The sequence below is a fragment of the Equus przewalskii genome, chromosome 16 (genome assembly GCF_037783145.1).
Source record: "Equus przewalskii isolate Varuska chromosome 16, EquPr2, whole genome shotgun sequence".
In the NCBI taxonomy this organism is placed as follows: Eukaryota; Metazoa; Chordata; class Mammalia; order Perissodactyla; family Equidae; genus Equus; species Equus przewalskii.
The window spans coordinates 80487035-80504438 of record NC_091846.1 but is presented as its reverse complement, the minus strand read 5'-3'; the positions used below and the strand labels follow the sequence as shown (position 1 = coordinate 80504438).

The 17404-nt window shown below is 58.9% G+C and overlaps 1 protein-coding gene across 2 annotated transcripts in view; it reads left to right on the top strand.

Annotated features, from left to right (window-relative positions):
* Window positions 1–17404, top strand: part of GAS6 (growth arrest specific 6) — a 42587-nt gene that overhangs the window by 9140 nt on the left and 16043 nt on the right. The window contains exons 3-6 of one of the 2 annotated variants that reach the window (XM_070579431.1): window positions 8155–8179; window positions 9627–9689; window positions 15845–15967; window positions 16819–16941. In XM_070579431.1, the coding sequence (XP_070435532.1) occupies window positions 8155–8179; window positions 9627–9689; window positions 15845–15967; window positions 16819–16941 (334 nt within the window). The remainder of the gene's footprint in view (window positions 1–8154; window positions 8180–9626; window positions 9690–15844; window positions 15968–16818; window positions 16942–17404) is intronic. The other variant, XM_070579432.1, reaches the window with a different exon arrangement.

The following is a 17404-nucleotide window of genomic DNA, read 5'->3' as shown; positions in this document are numbered from 1 at the left end:
TCTGCACGGCTCCCTGACTGGCCTCCGTCCCCGTTCACGCTGGGGATGGCCAAGCACAGTGTCTCTCCTGCAGCTTAGCTGGGCCTGTCGAGGCCTCGCGTCCTCTCCCGGCACCCGAGGCCGCACAGGCCCCTTCTCTGGCCAGAACCGCCTGGTCTCCAGCCCTGTCCCTCTGCTGCCAGCTCGGGGGTGAGTGGGTTCTGCTTGCCAGCACCCTGGAGGGGCCGTGGTCTCTGTCTGACAGACGGACAGTATTTGACTCTCAGCCAGGCCGTGGTGCAGCCACGGCAGGGGTGCAGCTCTCTGAGGCCCAGCCCCGCGTGTCCGGTGGAGCAGAGTGTAGGTCTGTGTGACCTCGAGGATGCGCAGGAGAGGGAAGGCGCGCCCTCCTCATTGCTGCTGTAGGCACAGGCTGACAGTCCGGGAGTCAGAAGTCTGACACGAGTCTCACAGGGCTGCTTCCTTCTGGAGGCTCCAGGGAAAACCCCCTCCTGCCTTTCCGGCTGCGGGAATCACGGACCTCCCTGGCCCCTCCTCCACCTTGAAGCCAGCGAGGTCAGCATCCTTGCCGCGCTGTCATTCCTGGTTCTTGCTCCCTGCTCTTCCACACTTGAGGCCCTGTGGTCACTCCATGCCCGCCCAACAACCAGGAGACCCACCACCCCTCTTGAGGTCAGCGCTCAGCAACCTGAGACCCTGTGCCCCGTAGCCCCCTGTGGGCACAGGTTCCCGGGAGGAGGACACAGGCATCTTGGGGCTGTTCTGCCACCAGAAGATGCGTGAGGGACGTAGCCGGTGCCTGGCACGCAGAATCCCTCCGTGCGGCCAGGCGTGGCTTCAGCGTGGGTTCACAGTGAGAAGCGGGCAGGGCTGCTTCCTGCGCCCCCGGGTGTTCCCGTCCGCGTGGAGCGAGCACAGCCCTCGACCTCGAGAAGAGAGGAGCCTGGGGAGCAAAGCTGCTGCCAACCGGCCCGCACTGCGGAGACCTGAGCCAGAGACCGAGAGCTGGCAGGCCTCTGCCGGGAGAGCGCGTTAGTGCAGGCAGGGAGCCCTTTAAAGTAAATCCACTCAAAACGGGTCCAGTTACACAGCAGGCGTAAGAACTCCTCTTGAGAAGTGAAACTGTGAATTATAAAAACATTTATTTCATCTCATGCTTTATAAAATCTGGATTATGAATGCAATGAGCCACTTTGAATTCTTAAAACAAGGAAAGATTTAAGTGAGAATTTGGCTGGCAGGGCATGACTTTTCCAAAACCATAGTGATTTTTAGAAAGCCACTGTCCTTCTTACCATAAATGGAGACATTTTTGGTAAAGGTGTTGACTGCTTCGTCGGCACCCCGGGCCTTTCTCATCCTCTGATCCTTGGGTGGATCTCGTCCGAAGTCCTGTGATGCTGTGGACATTCTCTTCTCCTGGTGGTGATCGGCCTAAACCCTTATTTATCCATCTCTTTGCAGTGGGTGTTTCCAAAACATTCATACTGACTCTGAATCTTGGCTCTTAATAGATTTGTAAGTTTACTTTGTGGGTAATTTACAAGTTTATTTGCCCTAATTTGTCAAATTCAGCTAGCCTTGTATTTTTGGCCTCATAAATTTGAAAAATTCAAACGACAGTAGTTTGCATGAGATAGAGCAGTTTGCATGAGAGTAGTTTAATGAGATAGAAGTTAATACTCATGGAAAAGGTAGGGGGCAGGCTGCCCAGGGCTGTCGATGATGCTCAGGGACTTGCATGAGCTATTTGTGCTCCGCTTGCTGGTGGTGGCCTTTGTCTCCAAGGCCTCCTCACACACTGGACAAGATGCTGGAGCACGAGCCGTCACACCTGCATTCCAGCAGGGAGGATGGAGAATTAAAGCCCCCAACTCCAGCTGTCTTTCATGCTGTGCTCATATCTCCTTGGTCAGAATTTAGTCACACAGCCACCCCTATTGCAAGGGAGGCTGGGAAGTGTGGTCTGGCCGCTGGTATGCCGCAGCTGTCAATAAATCCAGGGTCCTGTTACCAAGGGTGGAGAGAGAACGGAGGATCCTGGACGGCAGCTACAGCTCTTGCTGTGGGGAGAGGCGTTCGGGGCATTTTGTGAGGTTAACCCCCGTGAATTTCCACACCTGGCAGCGACTCTAATTGTCCACGCCACAGGCTCTCCACAGGGTCTCAGCTGCTCACACAGCCCTACGGTGCCTTTTAATCTGGTTCTTAGTGGAGGGGCCAGCCCCCCGCCCCCCGCCTTCCCTGGTGTGTGCTCCGCGCTGGGCCTGATGTGGTCATCGTCCGCCTCCGCCTAGCTGCCGCTCGAGGACTCGGCTCGGGGCCTCCTCGCAGCTGCAGTGACTTGGTGCCCGCAGTAGGTGAGATGCAGACGACGCACAGCGCAGCGGGATGGTGCTGGGATGGTGCGGGTCACAGCAAGCGCGGTCAGGGCCATTTGGGGGGACCCAGGCCCCAGGCCCCGGAAGCATTGCTGCCCCTGTCGGGCCTGCGCATCCAGGAAAGCATCGAGCGTCGGCTGCCGTGGTTAGAAGTGTTCAAGTTTTGTCCTGAATCTGGTCATGAAAAGGACCTGGAGAACTTGGCTTTCTTGTGGGCTGCCCCCACCCCCCGGGCCCCACTGGTTCAGGCCCCCGTCCCTGTCACACCGCCGTGGTGTGTGGGGTGCGGGGGGATGGCCGTGTGGAGAGAGGGGTGCATGCAGCCGCAGAGTCGTCCTGCACAGACCGTGCAGAGCCATGGCCAGCGCCCGGGGTCTGAGAGGGGGCTGCTCTGGGCTCTCGACCTGGCAGCTGGAGGGAGCACCCGGGGTTTGTGCAGCGGGAGCTCCAGCAGCAGACGTGCGTTAGTGTGTGAGGAGAGGGGAGACACACAGCAGCGTGCGCCCTTCTCTGGGGCGGACCCCCTTGCAGGGCTGGCGGGGGCTCCTCTGGGCTGGGGCCGGGCTGGGGGACCCCCCGGAGGCCCTGTCCTGGGAAGCTGCCTGGCAAGGGCACTGGTGTCCTTTTCCCCTCAGTCTGTGGAGCACTCTAGCAGGCACCTGGCTCTTTGGAGGAAGGAAGGAAAGAGGGACGCTGATGGACTGCACTAGAGAACCATGCAGAGCTGAGCAGGTGGCCTGGGGGTCAGGACCTCGGGGTCTGCGGGTGGGACTGTGGGAGGCTGCTCCGGCTTAGGAGAGAGTCTCCCGGAGGCCATCGTGGAGGTGGTAACCTGTAGCCGTGACTCCTCAGCTCCTGGAAAGAAACTGCAGTAACGACAGCTGCAGCCGCACGACCCCGACATTCTCTCCTAGAAGTCAGGGTGCCGGCTTGACAGCGTGTGTAGTTAGTAAATTTTTCAACTGTTTCCCTTGGAGAACATCTCACACACGTGTCATGTCAGTGAGCAAAGTTGCTGCCGACCTGGGTCTCAGCCTGCTTGTCAAATTGTATGAAGATTTTTGGAAACAAGGTGTAAGGCAGTTATTAATTAAAGGAAGTAATAAATTCTTAGCTTACTGTTTGAAAAGTAACCACTTATTACATGTGACTCCCTGTTATGTTGTGTAAATCCAGGTAAAAGTCTTAGATGTTCCACACCAAAAAGGTTTCTGCGCAGCTGATGTCAGTGTGTCTGCAAAGCTGTTCCCCCGTTCGCGGGTGCTCTGACGTCCTGTAGCAGAGCTGGAGCGAGGCGTCCCTAAGTTGCTCACGTGTCAAAAGGCAGGAGCTCAGGGCAGTGTAGATGGCAGGTGGCAGTCTCCGGCTGGGAGCCGTCTGTCATGCCACCGGTTCAGCTCCTCCCTGCAGGGGCCCGCTGGCCTCTGAGGAGCTCACAGAGTTAACGTGGCTCTGGACTGACCAAGTTCTGGAACCTTCCCAGCTGCATGTGGTCGTCACTCCCACTTCCGTGAGGGTGACTCGTCTGCTCCCACTCTGAGCTCAGATCGTGTCTCCCTCTTGGTAACGTTCGCCTCGATAGACAGCTCCTGTGGTTTTGACCATTTGTGGAAGGCACGTCTGCTCTCGGAGCCTCGAGTTTGATAGAGAGGCCGCCAAAAACCCTCGCCAAGCGGCATGGGAGGCCCTGGGGGAGAGCCCCACAGGGTGGCCTTGGAGGGAGTGCCAGGGCTGCAGCTGGGCGGGCTGCCCGGCGAGGAAGTTTGCCCAGGTCCCAAGGAGCTGGGATTCCAGACCCGCTGGCCCCGCTGGGGGTGTGCCAGCAGGTGTTCGGGCCGAAAGCCCTGCAGTGACCTGGCCCGGTGTGGGGTGTGTTCAGCTCCCGGCTGCTCCCGACTTTTGCCATGTGGGGGTGTGGGTGGCTGTGGGGTGCAGACCCTGCTGGGCAGAGAGGGTCCTGGTGGTCAGCACAGCAGAGGCTGGCGGCAAGTTCTGTCCGCAAACAGGAAATCTCAAGGATTTCACCAACTACCTATTTGTCCCCCGCTGCTTTCCTCTTAGTAGCGAGGTGACCATTTGGGTGACAGAATAATTAGGGAGCAGACAGAGGAGGTTGGTTCATGAAACACTTGCCTGTAGTTTCGTAACAGGTTAGACCCAGGTGGACCCAGCCTGGCCTTGGGCTCTGCTCCTCGAGGTGCTTCTGGCCGCAGGTCCGTGTTTACAAACCCACAGGGCACAGGAGTGCAGCCGGCGGCATCTGAGGAGTCGGTGACGCTCAGCTCTGTTTACGCAGGATGTTCTCCCTAGGTGGGCTCCCCAGCGCCTGGGGCCTCCTGGGGCCGGGCACTCTCCCGCAGACGGGGCGTGCGCTCCGCACGGGCTGCTTCGCTCCGGGCAGTCCCTCCAGTAATCGTGAGAACTTAGTTGTTGGATGCCCTGCCCTGCACTGTCCAGTCGCCACCTGGAAGCATGGGGCCCTCGGAGTGAACAGCAGAAGGCAACTTAGGTGGATCTCAGTTAATAGTAAGGCTCTAAGCTTTAAAAATGCATTGGCGGTTTGTAAGCTTGAGGAACTGTAGGACTCAACTTCCATATTTGAAAGAGGCAAGCTGAGAACACCCGTCTAGATTTTCCTCCCAGGGTGTGTGTCTATGATGTAAATAAAAGGAGAATCCACCTTCCTCCAACTCAGCGAAAACTGTCGAACTTTCTGTTTGCCTGCTCATTCGTCCATTAATCCATTCACAAATTCATTCATCTGTCCATCCATTCAGTCATTCTTTCATCCCTCCATCTGTCCATTCACTCACTCTTCCATCCACCCCTCCATCCATCCATCCCTCCCTCCCTCCCTCCCTCCCTCCATCCTTCTGTCCCTCCATCTGTTGATTCACTCACTCTTCCATCCCTCCATCCATTCATCCCTCCATCCATTCTTCCCTCCATTCCTCTATCCATTCATCCCTCCATCCATCCATCCCATCTGTCCATTCACACAGTCTTCCATCCATCCCTCCATCCCTCAATCCTTCCATCCCTCCATCCTTCAATCCATCCATCCCTCCCTCCATCACTTCATCCATCCCTGCATATGTCCATTCACTCATTCTTCCACCCATCCCTCAATCCTTCCATCCCTCCATCCAACCATCCTTACTTGCATCCCTCCATCCATCCCTCCATCCATTCATCCCTCCATCCATGCATCCCTCCATCCCTCCATCTGTCCATTCACACATTCTTCCGTCCATCCCTCCATCCCTCCTGTCTGTCGATTCACTCACTCTTCCATCCCTCCATCCCTCCATTCCTCTCTCCCTCCCTCCATATGTCCGTTCACTCATTCTTCCATCCATCCCTCCATCCATCCGCTCATCCAGTGGTGGCTCCTGTGGGCCTTCTGGGGACGGTCAGCACCAGGCTGGGTGCTGGGCAGATGGATGCTGTCCTTGTCCTCCTGGACAACAGCTCTCAGTTTAGTGAGCTGAAGTTTTGTCACTTCTCTCTGTCTTCAGCCATTTAAGCTAAGTGGAGGCAGACCCTGAGGAAAATGATTGCAGGTGACAAGTGGCTCCATGTCCAGCAGGGTAGCCCTGCCCCCACTGGCCTGCCCATCGCCTCTCCCACCTACTGGCTCACACAGCCACCTTCCCAGGCCTTGCTCTTTGTGGGGTCAAAAAGAAAGAGGGAAAGTTCATAGGTAACGGATCCTTGGGTCTGTGCTGGGGCCACTCTCCGGGGTCCCCATGGGTCCTGTGGGTGCAGCTCATGAGTGTCACTGGCCCTGAGACTCAGGCTGAGGTCTATGCCTGACCAGCCTGTGATGCATGTGGGGCCCTGTGTCCACAGTGATTCCCAGAGCCTCGCTCTCTGTCTGGGACTCTGAAGCACGAGGGGAAATGACTCCTTCTCTTGGGAGAGGGTGGAGCTAGAGGCGAATTTGTCTCAGCTTTGCTGTTTGTCTGACCTCTCCCTTAGCCATCCACGCCCATTAGCACTTGCTCCTGCCCTCCCTCACCCCAGAGAAATCAAGCCCACAAATTAGGATGGACTGTCACCAGGCTGTGGCCCCATGGTTTCAAACACTGCACTCCCATGGGTGTGACTGATAGAGCAGTGTGGTTTTCTATTAATAAAACTCATTGTTAAGACATGTCACACGTAAGTCTTGACTAGTCATGATTCTGAAGAATGTGATAATCAGCCTTTCTGGAAGGCTGTGCTGAAGCAGCCATTTACGTGGGACTGGCCCCGCACGCGTAGTTCTTGGTTGTTTTCGAGCCTTTCCTGGTAAATTCTGTGGATGGCCCACTCGGGCAGTGCTGTCTGGGGTCACGGGCGCCATCGGAAGCCCTTTGCAGCTTCGTGACTGGGTGAAACTCCACAACCCATCTTGAGCCTCGGTTTCCCCATCTGCGATGATGGAGTTAATTAAAAAGACATTCCTTGGAGGTGGTTGTGAGGATTAAACAAAGTAATGTAAAAATACAGAGTTGCACCAGCACACAGTTGACACCAGCATCTTGTGCTGCCGCTACCTGGTTACTTGGTTCCATCAGAAGATTTAGGGCCAGGCTGCTCCCTGACCGACCTGAGCCGAGATCAGAGTGGACGGGGGGTGGGCCTCCTCTAACCACCCACGGCCCGGAGCCTGGCCTGATCAGAGGCTCCTACAGAGATCCCGCTGGCCTCGCTGCTGGTGGTCAGGGTGGGTGGTTCTGGGGTTTGACAGCCCCTTGGACGCGTGGACGTCTTGGTTTGCATTCAAGATGAAAAGGCTCCGCAGACGCCCTCGTTTTGTGCCGTCTCAGCTGATCAATGACCCGTGTTGTGATTGGACCCCCTGTGGTTCTTGTTACCATTGCAGGACGCCCTCAACCATCAGGGAACTTTGACAAAATAAAGGTTTATTCCTCACAGGACCTGGAAATGATACAGCACACCCAGGTCAGAGATCAGAGGTCACAGAGAATGAGGTCAGAGGTCATGAGGAGAGAGAGGAAGAGTACTGGCCTGTGGCTCTGCTTTCATTGGGGTGGGGGCCTAGGATTTCTAGGGCACACTCTTTATTGGTGAATTTAAAACGTAAGTGCAGGAAGAGAGAAAAACGCCAAGTTGTCCAAATGGCAGTTCTCAGAATCAACCAGGATCTCCAAACTGGGGAGCTCCATGGCCTGGCTCCGTGTCCAGAGTGTGGCTGCAGCGCCCTTGCTGGAGACGGCCCTCCTGGAGCCCACACCGGGGCAGTCAAGCCTGAGGCAGGCACGTGCATCGCAAGAAGAGAAAACACTGTCAGGGTTTCCCCTGCAGCCTCAGGCCTCACCAGCACAGCGAGTGCACCGCAGTCACACACAGGTCCCGCTCCTGCCAGGACGCCGGCTCCTCCAGGGTCTGAGGCTGGGATTTGGCGCGGGACATTTCTCATTCTCCTGCAGGACGCTGGGGGCAGCTCTGTCTGAGTCGCCGCCAGTGACACGGCTGTTGCTGGTTACGGCTCCACAAACATCATTCTGCAGGAGCCGCGTCACGGCCTGGGCTGTCCCCTCACTTCCTCTCCCAGCTCTGCAGTCTTGGAGGGGGAGAGCAGGTTTCTGAGCGGTTCTCACCCTGCTGGCCCTGAGCCACCCGCCTCCAACACCTGCCTCCCAAGGGTCTGTTTCTGTCCACCAGGAAAGGCGGGCGGGGCGCGACTCACCAGCTGCCACCGGTGTCGTCCAGGGAGCCTCAGTCCTGTCAGTAACTGTCGCTCTTTCTGTTTCTTCTTCCACAGAACTACTTTTACCCGAGATACTTAGGTAAGTTTGAACCTGCTCGCTTTGTTGTTGTAAAGGATGCTGGGGGCGTGTGTTACATGTCCGAGAAACAGCAGGTCAAACCTCGTCATCGAGCTGCCCCTGCAGGGGCTGTTGGTCACATAGTGCGTTTGGAACTTTCTGGAGCACGCAGGTCAAACCGCTCGTTTGTGACTTTCATGCCCCAGTGATCCGCATTCACGCAACCTCAGTCCAGTGCCGCTGTCTGCACAGCGCTCCTCGGCCCTGTTCCAGGCGCTGCTCCCTGTTTGGGAGCATCCTTGATCGAGGGGTTCTCAGACGTCCTGGTCTCAGGACTCTGCCTTTCTCAAGTTACTGAGGACCCCAAAGGGCGCCTGTTTATATGGGCTGTATTTATTGATATTTACAATATGATTGGTTAAAACTGAGAACATTAAAACATGTTTTTGCTGAATGTGAAGGACAGGAACATTCAGGCAAACCTGTCTTGGCCGTGGAGCAGCCGTTGTGTGTAGGGAGGGCTCCAGGGTGTCCTGCTGGACGCTCAGAGGGAATGAGGGTGAAGGGCAGCGACCCAAGTCTCCTCGGGACCGTGGTGCTGGCCTCCTGGACAGCCTGACAGAGGCCGGGTCCCTGAGAACTGCTCCTCTAATCAGCACGTCTGAATTTGTGGATGCGCATCACTTGTCATGGGAGAAACGTATTCCGGGGTCTTCCTTTTACTTTTGTAAGGTACATTTTGGTAAACTTTCCATTGGCCTATAGCCTCTTAGAGGCACCTTCTCTGGGTCCCCGTCTGCCAACAAGCAAAGTGGACCCGTAACTGGCTCTGAAAGCCAGACCCGCCCACTTCCGGGCTCCCGTCGGCCTCTGCAGGCCTTGCTCCCGGGCACACAGGTTTGTTTCTGAGACAAAGGGGGCTGGCGTCCCACGAGCCGCCCTCCAGGTTCCCTCTGTTGCCCCTGCTGACGTCCTCCCGGCCGGATCAGCAGCAGGACCCACTGAAGGACCAGGTGAAGTGGCTCAACAGCCGTGCTGCACGTGGTCGAGCTCCAGGTCCTCCCAGGCGCTTGTGCGCAGAAAGCCTCGCCTCCCCGCCCCCCAGCACATCAGACGGCTGGGAGCCTCCGTCCACAGCAGGCTGACCTTCCCGTTAAGCGCAGTGTTTCCAGATGGGTTGGTTTGAAATGGAGGATTAGGTCTCTGACTCGGATCAGAAAACTCCCCGACTGTTAGCGGTTGTTTTGTACGACACCAGGAGGACTCGTCCAGGGGCTGCAGGCGATGAGCTCTCTGGGTGCAGAGTTCTGCCGTTTCCGTGGAGGAGGAAACGTGCCTGCTTCTCGGTGTTAAAATGTTCAGTCCTAATGGGAGCTGGACTGCGGTGTTGCTGGAGGCTGGATCCTCGTTCTGAAGCCTGTCCCGTCCTCGTGGCTGCAGAGTGACTGGTGTCCTTTCTGTCTTGCAGATTGTATCAGTAAATATGGATCTCCGTACACCAAACACCCAGATTTTGTCACATGCGTTCAAAGTAAGTCTGCGTCCGCCCCAGCTCCCTCAGAGCCGTGAGTCTGGGTCCTTCGGGCTGGTGGTGGTTTTCAGGGTCGTGACCATTTCCGTCACTTCAGGAGCAGCAGCACCTGCTCGAGGTCTGCCCCCTATCCACTGAAGCTGCTTTTTTAAGCAAGTGGGTTTTGCTTTTAAAAAGGCAGGAGATGCATAGGTATGAAACGTAACCTCCCACCAGGGAGAAGAGAAAGCCCGTCCCGGGCCTGCACCTGTCCAGCCGGTTCAGCGCCTTCCCGGGGCGCCTCAGCTCCCAGATCTCACAACATTCTAGGCCTGTAAACGTGTGTGCAGTCCGCTGTGTTTTACACGAACGGGGGCGTACCGTCCCCGGGATCTGACCTTGCCTTTGCCTCCGGCTCATCGTGGACGTGCTCTGTGTCAGACGCACGGATGTTCACGTCAGCACCTGCCGCTGGTGGAGGCGCCATTGGCTTAGCCGATACGTCTGGCAGATGTCTAGGCCATTTCCAGTTTTTTGTCGTTACAACAAGCCCAGAGAGACGGCCTGTTTGCTGGGCACCCTCACGCGTCGAGGTTTGTCTGTAATAAACTTGTGGGAATGGAATTGCAGAGTCAGCCGTGTTCAGCTTTCATTTTGACATGGATCCAGCTCAAATCAGCCCCCGCAGCTGGGCGGGCGTGCCCAGTCCCCTCGCCACCTTTCTGTGTCCTTTTTTAACTTTTTGATCTCCTCCGATATAAACGGTGGAAGTGACACCCAGACCTTTCAGTCTGTGTTCTTCCCGCTAATGAGTGAGACTGAGCTTCATGTCTCAGAACCTTGCATTTCTTTTTCTGTGAATCATTTGTCCACATTCTTCACCTGTTTTTCTTGATTTCTAGGAACTCTTGATAGATTTTGCAAATTAGCCATTTGTACTAAAGGTAGCAGAATCTTTCCTCAGCTCTTTGTGAGTCCTTTTTTGCCAATATTATTTTAAATTATTACACAAACTGACATGTTTGGTGTCCTGTTGCATGAATTTTAACCCACTGGTAGAACCGTGGAGCCCCATCAGCTGAGCCGGCTCCGCCGGGCGCCAGTTGGGTGCCCCACGTGTGAGCCATATCACCACGCTGGGCCCGTGCCCGTGATCTCTGTGGCACCTGTGCCCGAGGTGAGGGGACAGGCTCTGACCACGGCCGGTGCTGCAGCAGGCCCCCACGCGTGGGGCATCAGAGCTGCAGTTTCAGGGCGAGCCTGAAGGGAGCCTGAAGGGAGGACCCGGGCTGCTCACAGGGCCTGGCCGGCCGGAGCTCAGCGGGCTGCGGCATGCCGTCACCCACCCGTCCACGCGCCAGCCGCCCGCCTCACCTGACTCGCCCACATCGCAGACCCGGCCCAGGGGAGCAGAGGAGACGGTCCGCTGAACACAGGAAGGGGCGGGTGGCCGCCTCCCAGTGGCCAGGGCGGGGCAGCCCGGCCTCCGTTATTGGGGGAACCATAGCCCACGTCCGCACAGCGAGGGCGTCTGAAGCGAGCCCTCCCCTCGGGGTCACCTGTGACCCTGGCTCCCCAGGGGCCGACAGTGCCCTCCCTGGGCCCCAGGCAGACGTGGGGGCCTCACAGCAGGATCAGCTTCGTGTCGTTTTGGCTGTTGTTTTTTAGCAGAGTTTTTGTTGTCAATTTGCTAAACCAATTTATTTTTGAATTGTATATTCAAATTTATTGGATGGTTTTAGGTCCCGGACTTTAGATTGTCCTTTCCTAGATTATAAAGAAGTTATCTAGTGTCTCCTGTTGAAGAGTCTGACCCCCTGGGATCCTCCCAGTACAAGGAGGAAGCGGCCCCTCTTCCAACACCATTTGTTTAAAATCATGGGCTTTTGCTCCAAAAGAGGCCGTGGCAGCCCCGGGCCATGGTGTTCCCATGTGAGGGGTGTCTTGGCTGACTTGAGTTGTTTGAAAAGCAGAGACAACTTCTTAGTGGGATCCTGGGTGGCAGGCAGCCGGGCAGGAAGGAGAAGCGAATCGTTTCCTGAGCCGGGGTTTAGAAAATAAATCTCTCGCAGCTGCTCGCACCAGGTGCATTAAATAAATGAGTCTCCAGCAGATGGAGCGGCCCCCACGCCTGGTCTCTGGTCCTGCGAGGACCCTGTGACCCTTGCAAGCCTCTCGCCCTCCCCCCAAGTCCGCTGGACCAGGTGCCGTCTGTGCCCTCGTGGGCTCTCCTCACTGCGTCGCGAATGAGGATGGCGGGAGGTGGGCGCAGGCTCTCTCAGGAAGGACCTGCACACTCCCCGCCCCCAGTCTCAGCGCCCGGGCCAAGTCAGGCACTTCCGCGCTGTTTCCGTCGTTCTCAGGCAGCTTCCTGCAGCCCCGAGCTCGCGTGGCCGTTCCTGCTGAAATGGAAGTGCAGCCTCCGAGATCCCTCTTGGTTTACCAAGTGTCCAAATTCAGCCCGTGCCAGTGAACCCCAGTCGGACCCTGTGGGCAGATCGAAGGCGGCAGGTGGGGAAGACGAGCCCGGGGGCCGAGTGGACCTCGTCACCCCAAGAAGTCTCTGCCCCCTCAGTGCCACAAGGAGCCAGTGTCCCGTCCACCCCCTGTGCCGGCGGCTGTGCCCAGCGGGACAGCCCGGGTGGGTTTCCGGAGCTTGGTCTCTGATGGCCCCGCGTGTGGGATGAGCCAGGCCCCATTCTCTGCACGAGGGACGGTCCCTTCGCCCTTTCTCTTCTCAGAACAGCAGGCCCCGCCCTCGGTGCCTTGTCCGGGTTACGACTTGTCGTCACCCACAGTTTCTCGGGAAGAGGGAGCAGCGGGCGAGGAGGCCGAGAGGAGAAGGCGTGCTCTTGGCTGCGGCGGATGGTTCACATTCCAGCACAGCAAGTGCTTCCTTCCTGCATGGCCCTTGGGCCAAGATAAACCCTTATCTGCTGAACAGTGCGTCCGTCTGGAGGCCTGGGGTCAGGCGCAGATCCCGCTAGCCAGGACCCTCCGGCCAGAGCGCTTTCAGGGACCCCGGCCTGCAGGGGTTCATCCTCGTCGCTTCTCGAATGTGTCGATTTATTTCCTCACAAACTTGGGGGCACCTGCTGAGCGTCAGACACACAGATGCAGCCCCACTTCTGTGCTGGAGGCAACGTCCCGCAGCGGTGGTGGGTGGAGCTCTTCCAGGGGTGGGGTGTGTGGGAATCTCCCAGAACAGCCCCCCCATCCCACCCCCGCCTCCCCCCCCCCGCCCCGGCATGGAAGTTGGCGTTGGCCCGTTGGCCCCTCGGACCCTGAATCTTTTGAAAGTGGAGTTTAGACATTTTGGGTAAATTCCAGACGCATTTAACCAGGACTTCACGTCAGATGTATGGTGCATTTCCGAAATAACCACAAATCTTGGCCAAACCTGTCAAGAGGGCGCCCACCGTCTCCACCTTCCCTCCCGTGGGCCCCAGGGCCTCGTGTCCAGTGTCCTGGGAGAGTTAGGTGAACAAGCTGGTCCGTCTCAGCTTGGGGACTGCCCAGGTCCTGCACACACCCGACCCCGGGCTCTCCCACCCTCCTGCCCTCAAGCCCTCCTGCTGAGACGGTCAGGACAGCGGGCCGTCCCCTTGTCCCTTGGGCCTGGCGCTGGGCTTGACCCCTCCTCGGCCCACAGTGTAGCCCTCACTCCAGCGAGCACAGTGGCCTCAGTGACGCCCGTTCCCGGAGCACATTTCCTTGTTCCCCCGACTGCAAGACCTGGTTCCCGCGTGCCTATGGGCAGAGACTCTTCTGGTGCCTGCAGAAAACGCCTGCGCGAAGATCTCAGGAGAGCTCGAGACACCATGTCCACTCGGCGCCTGGAGGGGTTTCATTGGCTGTGACTGTGCAGAACCAACGAACGTGGGGTGCGCTGCAGAGAGTCCACTGCAGGACCCGGGAGAGACCAGTCCTGGCTTCGTCAGACAAGGACAGTCATGCCGACTCCACAAACAGCCGGGCCCTCTGGGAGGGGTAGCCTGTGAGCAGGTGCTTGGCCCGCCTGGGACAGCCGAGGGACCGAGGGCAGCAGAGTCCTGAGTCTGTGCCAGTGACAAGGGCTGACTGGAGACCTCGGGCACTGGAGGAACGCAGAGGCCCCGAGCCGGGGAGGCTAGGAAACTGCTCCACCGAGGCCATGCTGGTGACCAAGCCCCGGGCCGAAGTGCTGCTCCCAAACTTGGCATTAGGCTGGGAATGTCAGTCGTTTTAAGGAAGAAGTGATAAATTGGTGCCCACCTGGCTGGCCTCCCACCGGCAGATGCTCAATGGTCAGTGGCCCTGCTGGCTTGGCTCGGGCCTGCTCCCAGTGACTGCGCAGAGGGATGAATGGTGATTTGAGGTCTGGGGGCCCAGGGACGGGAGGAAAAGCCAGAGGACCGTCCCGTCGTCGTTTCCCAGGAGGCAGATGGCAACCATCTACCCCGTTATTTAAGACAGGCTGTTCAGCTCGTAAACAGAACAGAGTGAAATGGCTGACTCGGGCGCTGCAGATGGGTGCTTGTCCCTGGGAGGGAATCCTTGTGACGTGTGTGGACGATAGTGGACACTGGAGTTAGAAGGTCAGTGTGGCTGGTCTGAGCCAGGCCGGGGTGGCATGCCAGGGGTCGCTGCCCCTCCACCGTGTGGTCTGCCACCTGCCCAGGCCTCGGGATTTCTGACAGCCGTTGGCCTGGGCGACCACAGCAGGGGCTGCTGGGGAAATGTGCCCTCGACTGAAAACAAACCATCCAGAGAAGCAGAGTTGTGTTTTGTTTTCTTGTTTTGTTTTTTTGGGTTTTTTTGGTGAGGAAGATTGTTGCTATGCTGACATCCATGCCCATCTTCCTCTATTCTGTGCGGGACGGTGCCTCAGCATGGCTTGATGAGCAGTGCTAGGTCTGTGCCTGGGACCCAAACCCGTGAACCCCGGCTACCGAAGCCGAGTGCAAGAACTTAACCACTGCACCACCGGGCCGGCCCCAGAGAAGCAGAGTTTTGCCATTGTGTCCTTGCAGCTAAAATCCACACCCCACGGGGACCAGCAGGTTGACCGAAGGCCACGCCCTCCCCCAACCGTGCATAGACCAGCCCCGGATCAGCCATGGACTCCATGCTGTTTGGGGGCTGGTGAGGCGAGCGTCCAACTGGGACAGGAGAAGAGAAACCGACTTCGGCAGAGGATCATGGGGAGATGCTCGGTGTCTGCAGGCTTGTGAGAGGAAGACGGTGGAGAGACTGCACAGAGCGAAGGCAGAAGCCGATTTATAGGATGGAGGGGAGGGCAAGCCCGCAGGCCATTCAGGAACAGGACGTCACCAGGCGCCGTCTGTGAGCTGGACGTGAGGCGTGCGCTGGAGGTCGGTCTGGACGCCAGTCTGGGCCGGGCTGAGGGGCATCAGGACTGGCTCCTCTGGCTGCAATTCCTGGAAAACCTGACGGGAGCAGCAGGGTGCAGGGCTGGCTGCTCGTCCAAATCCTGCGGTTTGCGCAGCATCTGAGCCCAGCCAGCCCGGGGTCTCCGCCTCCCAGTGGGGTCTCAGCGCCGCATGGTCAAGCCCTCTCTCCCCGGTCGTAGGGCCTCCCCACATGTTCTGAAACCCACACATGTTTTGGGTTGAGCTGGCGGGCCAGGCAGCGGCTGGAAAGCCTGTCCCTCCTGCCACGCCCCCCTCTGCTGGCCAGGCGGGAGAGGGTTGGTCCCTGTGCAGCCCAGGCCTGCAGGCTGATTTCTGGAACAGGAGGGGCGGCCAGGTGCTTTGGAGAGGATGCTGCAAGGGTCATGGGCTGGGGGTTGAGTGGCAGGGGCCTGGCTTGGGGAGGTGGAGGCGTCCCCCAGGGATGGGGAGATGTTGCGCACCTGCCAAGGCCTTTAGGTCAGCCAGGGCCTGTCGACCTGCTCCTGGGAGGTCCGAGCTCTCCTCCCCGGCTCCCTGAGGCCGCGGCCCAAGCCCCGTGGCCCGACGGGTGGGTGGCCGTGCCCTCCGAGCTGACCTGGATTCCTGGAACCAGCTGGGGTCCTGACCAGCCTGTTTCATGACCCCCACCCCTACCCAGTGGTGGGGGTTCTGTGTGGCCAGCCTGGGGCTTAGAGGGGGTGCCTCAGCAGTCTCCAGCCCCAGGATGCTCCCTCCCCACTGCCGGGAGCTGCTCAAGAGATCTTCTTCTTCCTCTCCGCTCAGACCTGCCTGACCAGTGCTCTCCGAACCCCTGCGCTAAGGAGGGGACCCAGGCCTGCCAGGACCTCATGGGCAACTTCTACTGCCAGTGCAGGGCCGGCTGGGGGGGCCGGCTCTGCGACCGAGGTAAGGCCACCGCAGTGTGGGTGGACGGACGGACAGTGAGGGCGTGGGGGCGGGACTTCCACGCAGGACCGCCTGAGGCCCTGGCTGTACTGGCCACCTCTCCCCTCCGGCCAGCCCAGGGACATGGCCCACTAGCCCCTTCTGGCTGGGACAGGAGTGAGGAGGCCTGGAGGTGCCCGCGGGGTTCCTGGGCATGGGAGGCCCTGCCTTTGCCTCCAGGGATGGTCACGGTCCAGGTCCAGCTCAATGAGCCGTCCACGCTTGGCCCGAGCCGTGCCCCGGCCAGGCCAGCTCCTGGAGCAGATGGGGGCGGAGCAAGTGGTTCCTCTCCGAGAGCAGGCCCGGAGGAGGAAAGGAGCCGCCTGGGGCAGGAGGAAGCCACATGGAGCCCAAAACTGCCCCAGTCGGCCTCAGACCCCTCAATTGAAAAGGGCACGAGAGTAATTTTACCTCCAGCCTCCCTGAGCCTGCGGTTGTACAGTGTCAGCAAAGAACTGCAGGAAAATCCCCCCGGGAACCAGTTAGAGCCTGGGGAGCCCCGTTCACTGTGCTGGAGCATCCTGTCCTGCCTCCAGACCTCGTGTCCCTTCCTGGGGGCGGCTAAGCGCACGGAGGCCCTGCCCGCAGGTGGCCTGTGAGGGTTCGGCCGGGCTCTGTCGGTCCTCAGGCACCTTCGGCCTCCACTGTCCTCCCGTGGGCTCTCGGGCCCCATGGAGCTGCCCACGTGCCATCACCGCCCGCAGCGTGGTGGGCCTCCTGGGCTGTCTCCCTGGGACCTGAGGGTGGGCATGGTGGAACCAGGTTGTGTGTCACCTCCGGGCTTTCCCCATCCCTCTGTGCCCTGTGTCCAGATGTCAACGAGTGCGGCCAACAGAACGGGGGCTGCAGCCAGGTATGCACCAACCAGCCAGGCAGCTTCCACTGCGCCTGCTCTAGCGGCTACGTGCTTTCCCCAGACGGCAGGACCTGCCTCGGTAAGCCTGCGTCTGCCCACGCTGCCTCCCAGCCTCCCTCCTCCCCTTCGCAGCTGTAGTTGCCAAGGTGCCGGCAGTCACACTTTCTCCTCCCCAAGAGCTGCGGGCCTGGCTGAGCCCTTTGGTTCTGGAGGGGAGGGAAGGCACGGAGAGCACATGCCCGGGCATGTCAGCGGCGAGGGAGCTGCCCAGCACTGGGACAGGCATGAGTCACCATGATCTGTGGACGGGCCTCCTGGCTGGGGAGACACACTGCCTGCTGGGGGGCGGGGCGGCTGGGCCTCCTTCCAGCGCACGGAGCCCACAGGCGCGTCTGTGCACTCGGAGCCCAGGACGTCGCAGAGGGGATGTGGGGACATGGGCCCGGAGCTCAGGGCAGAGGCTCCGTCCCAGGGACCCCCCTGTCCACACCCACCCAGCTGGCCTCCCCAAGACCCCACTCACAGGCCTCTGTCTGGGAAAG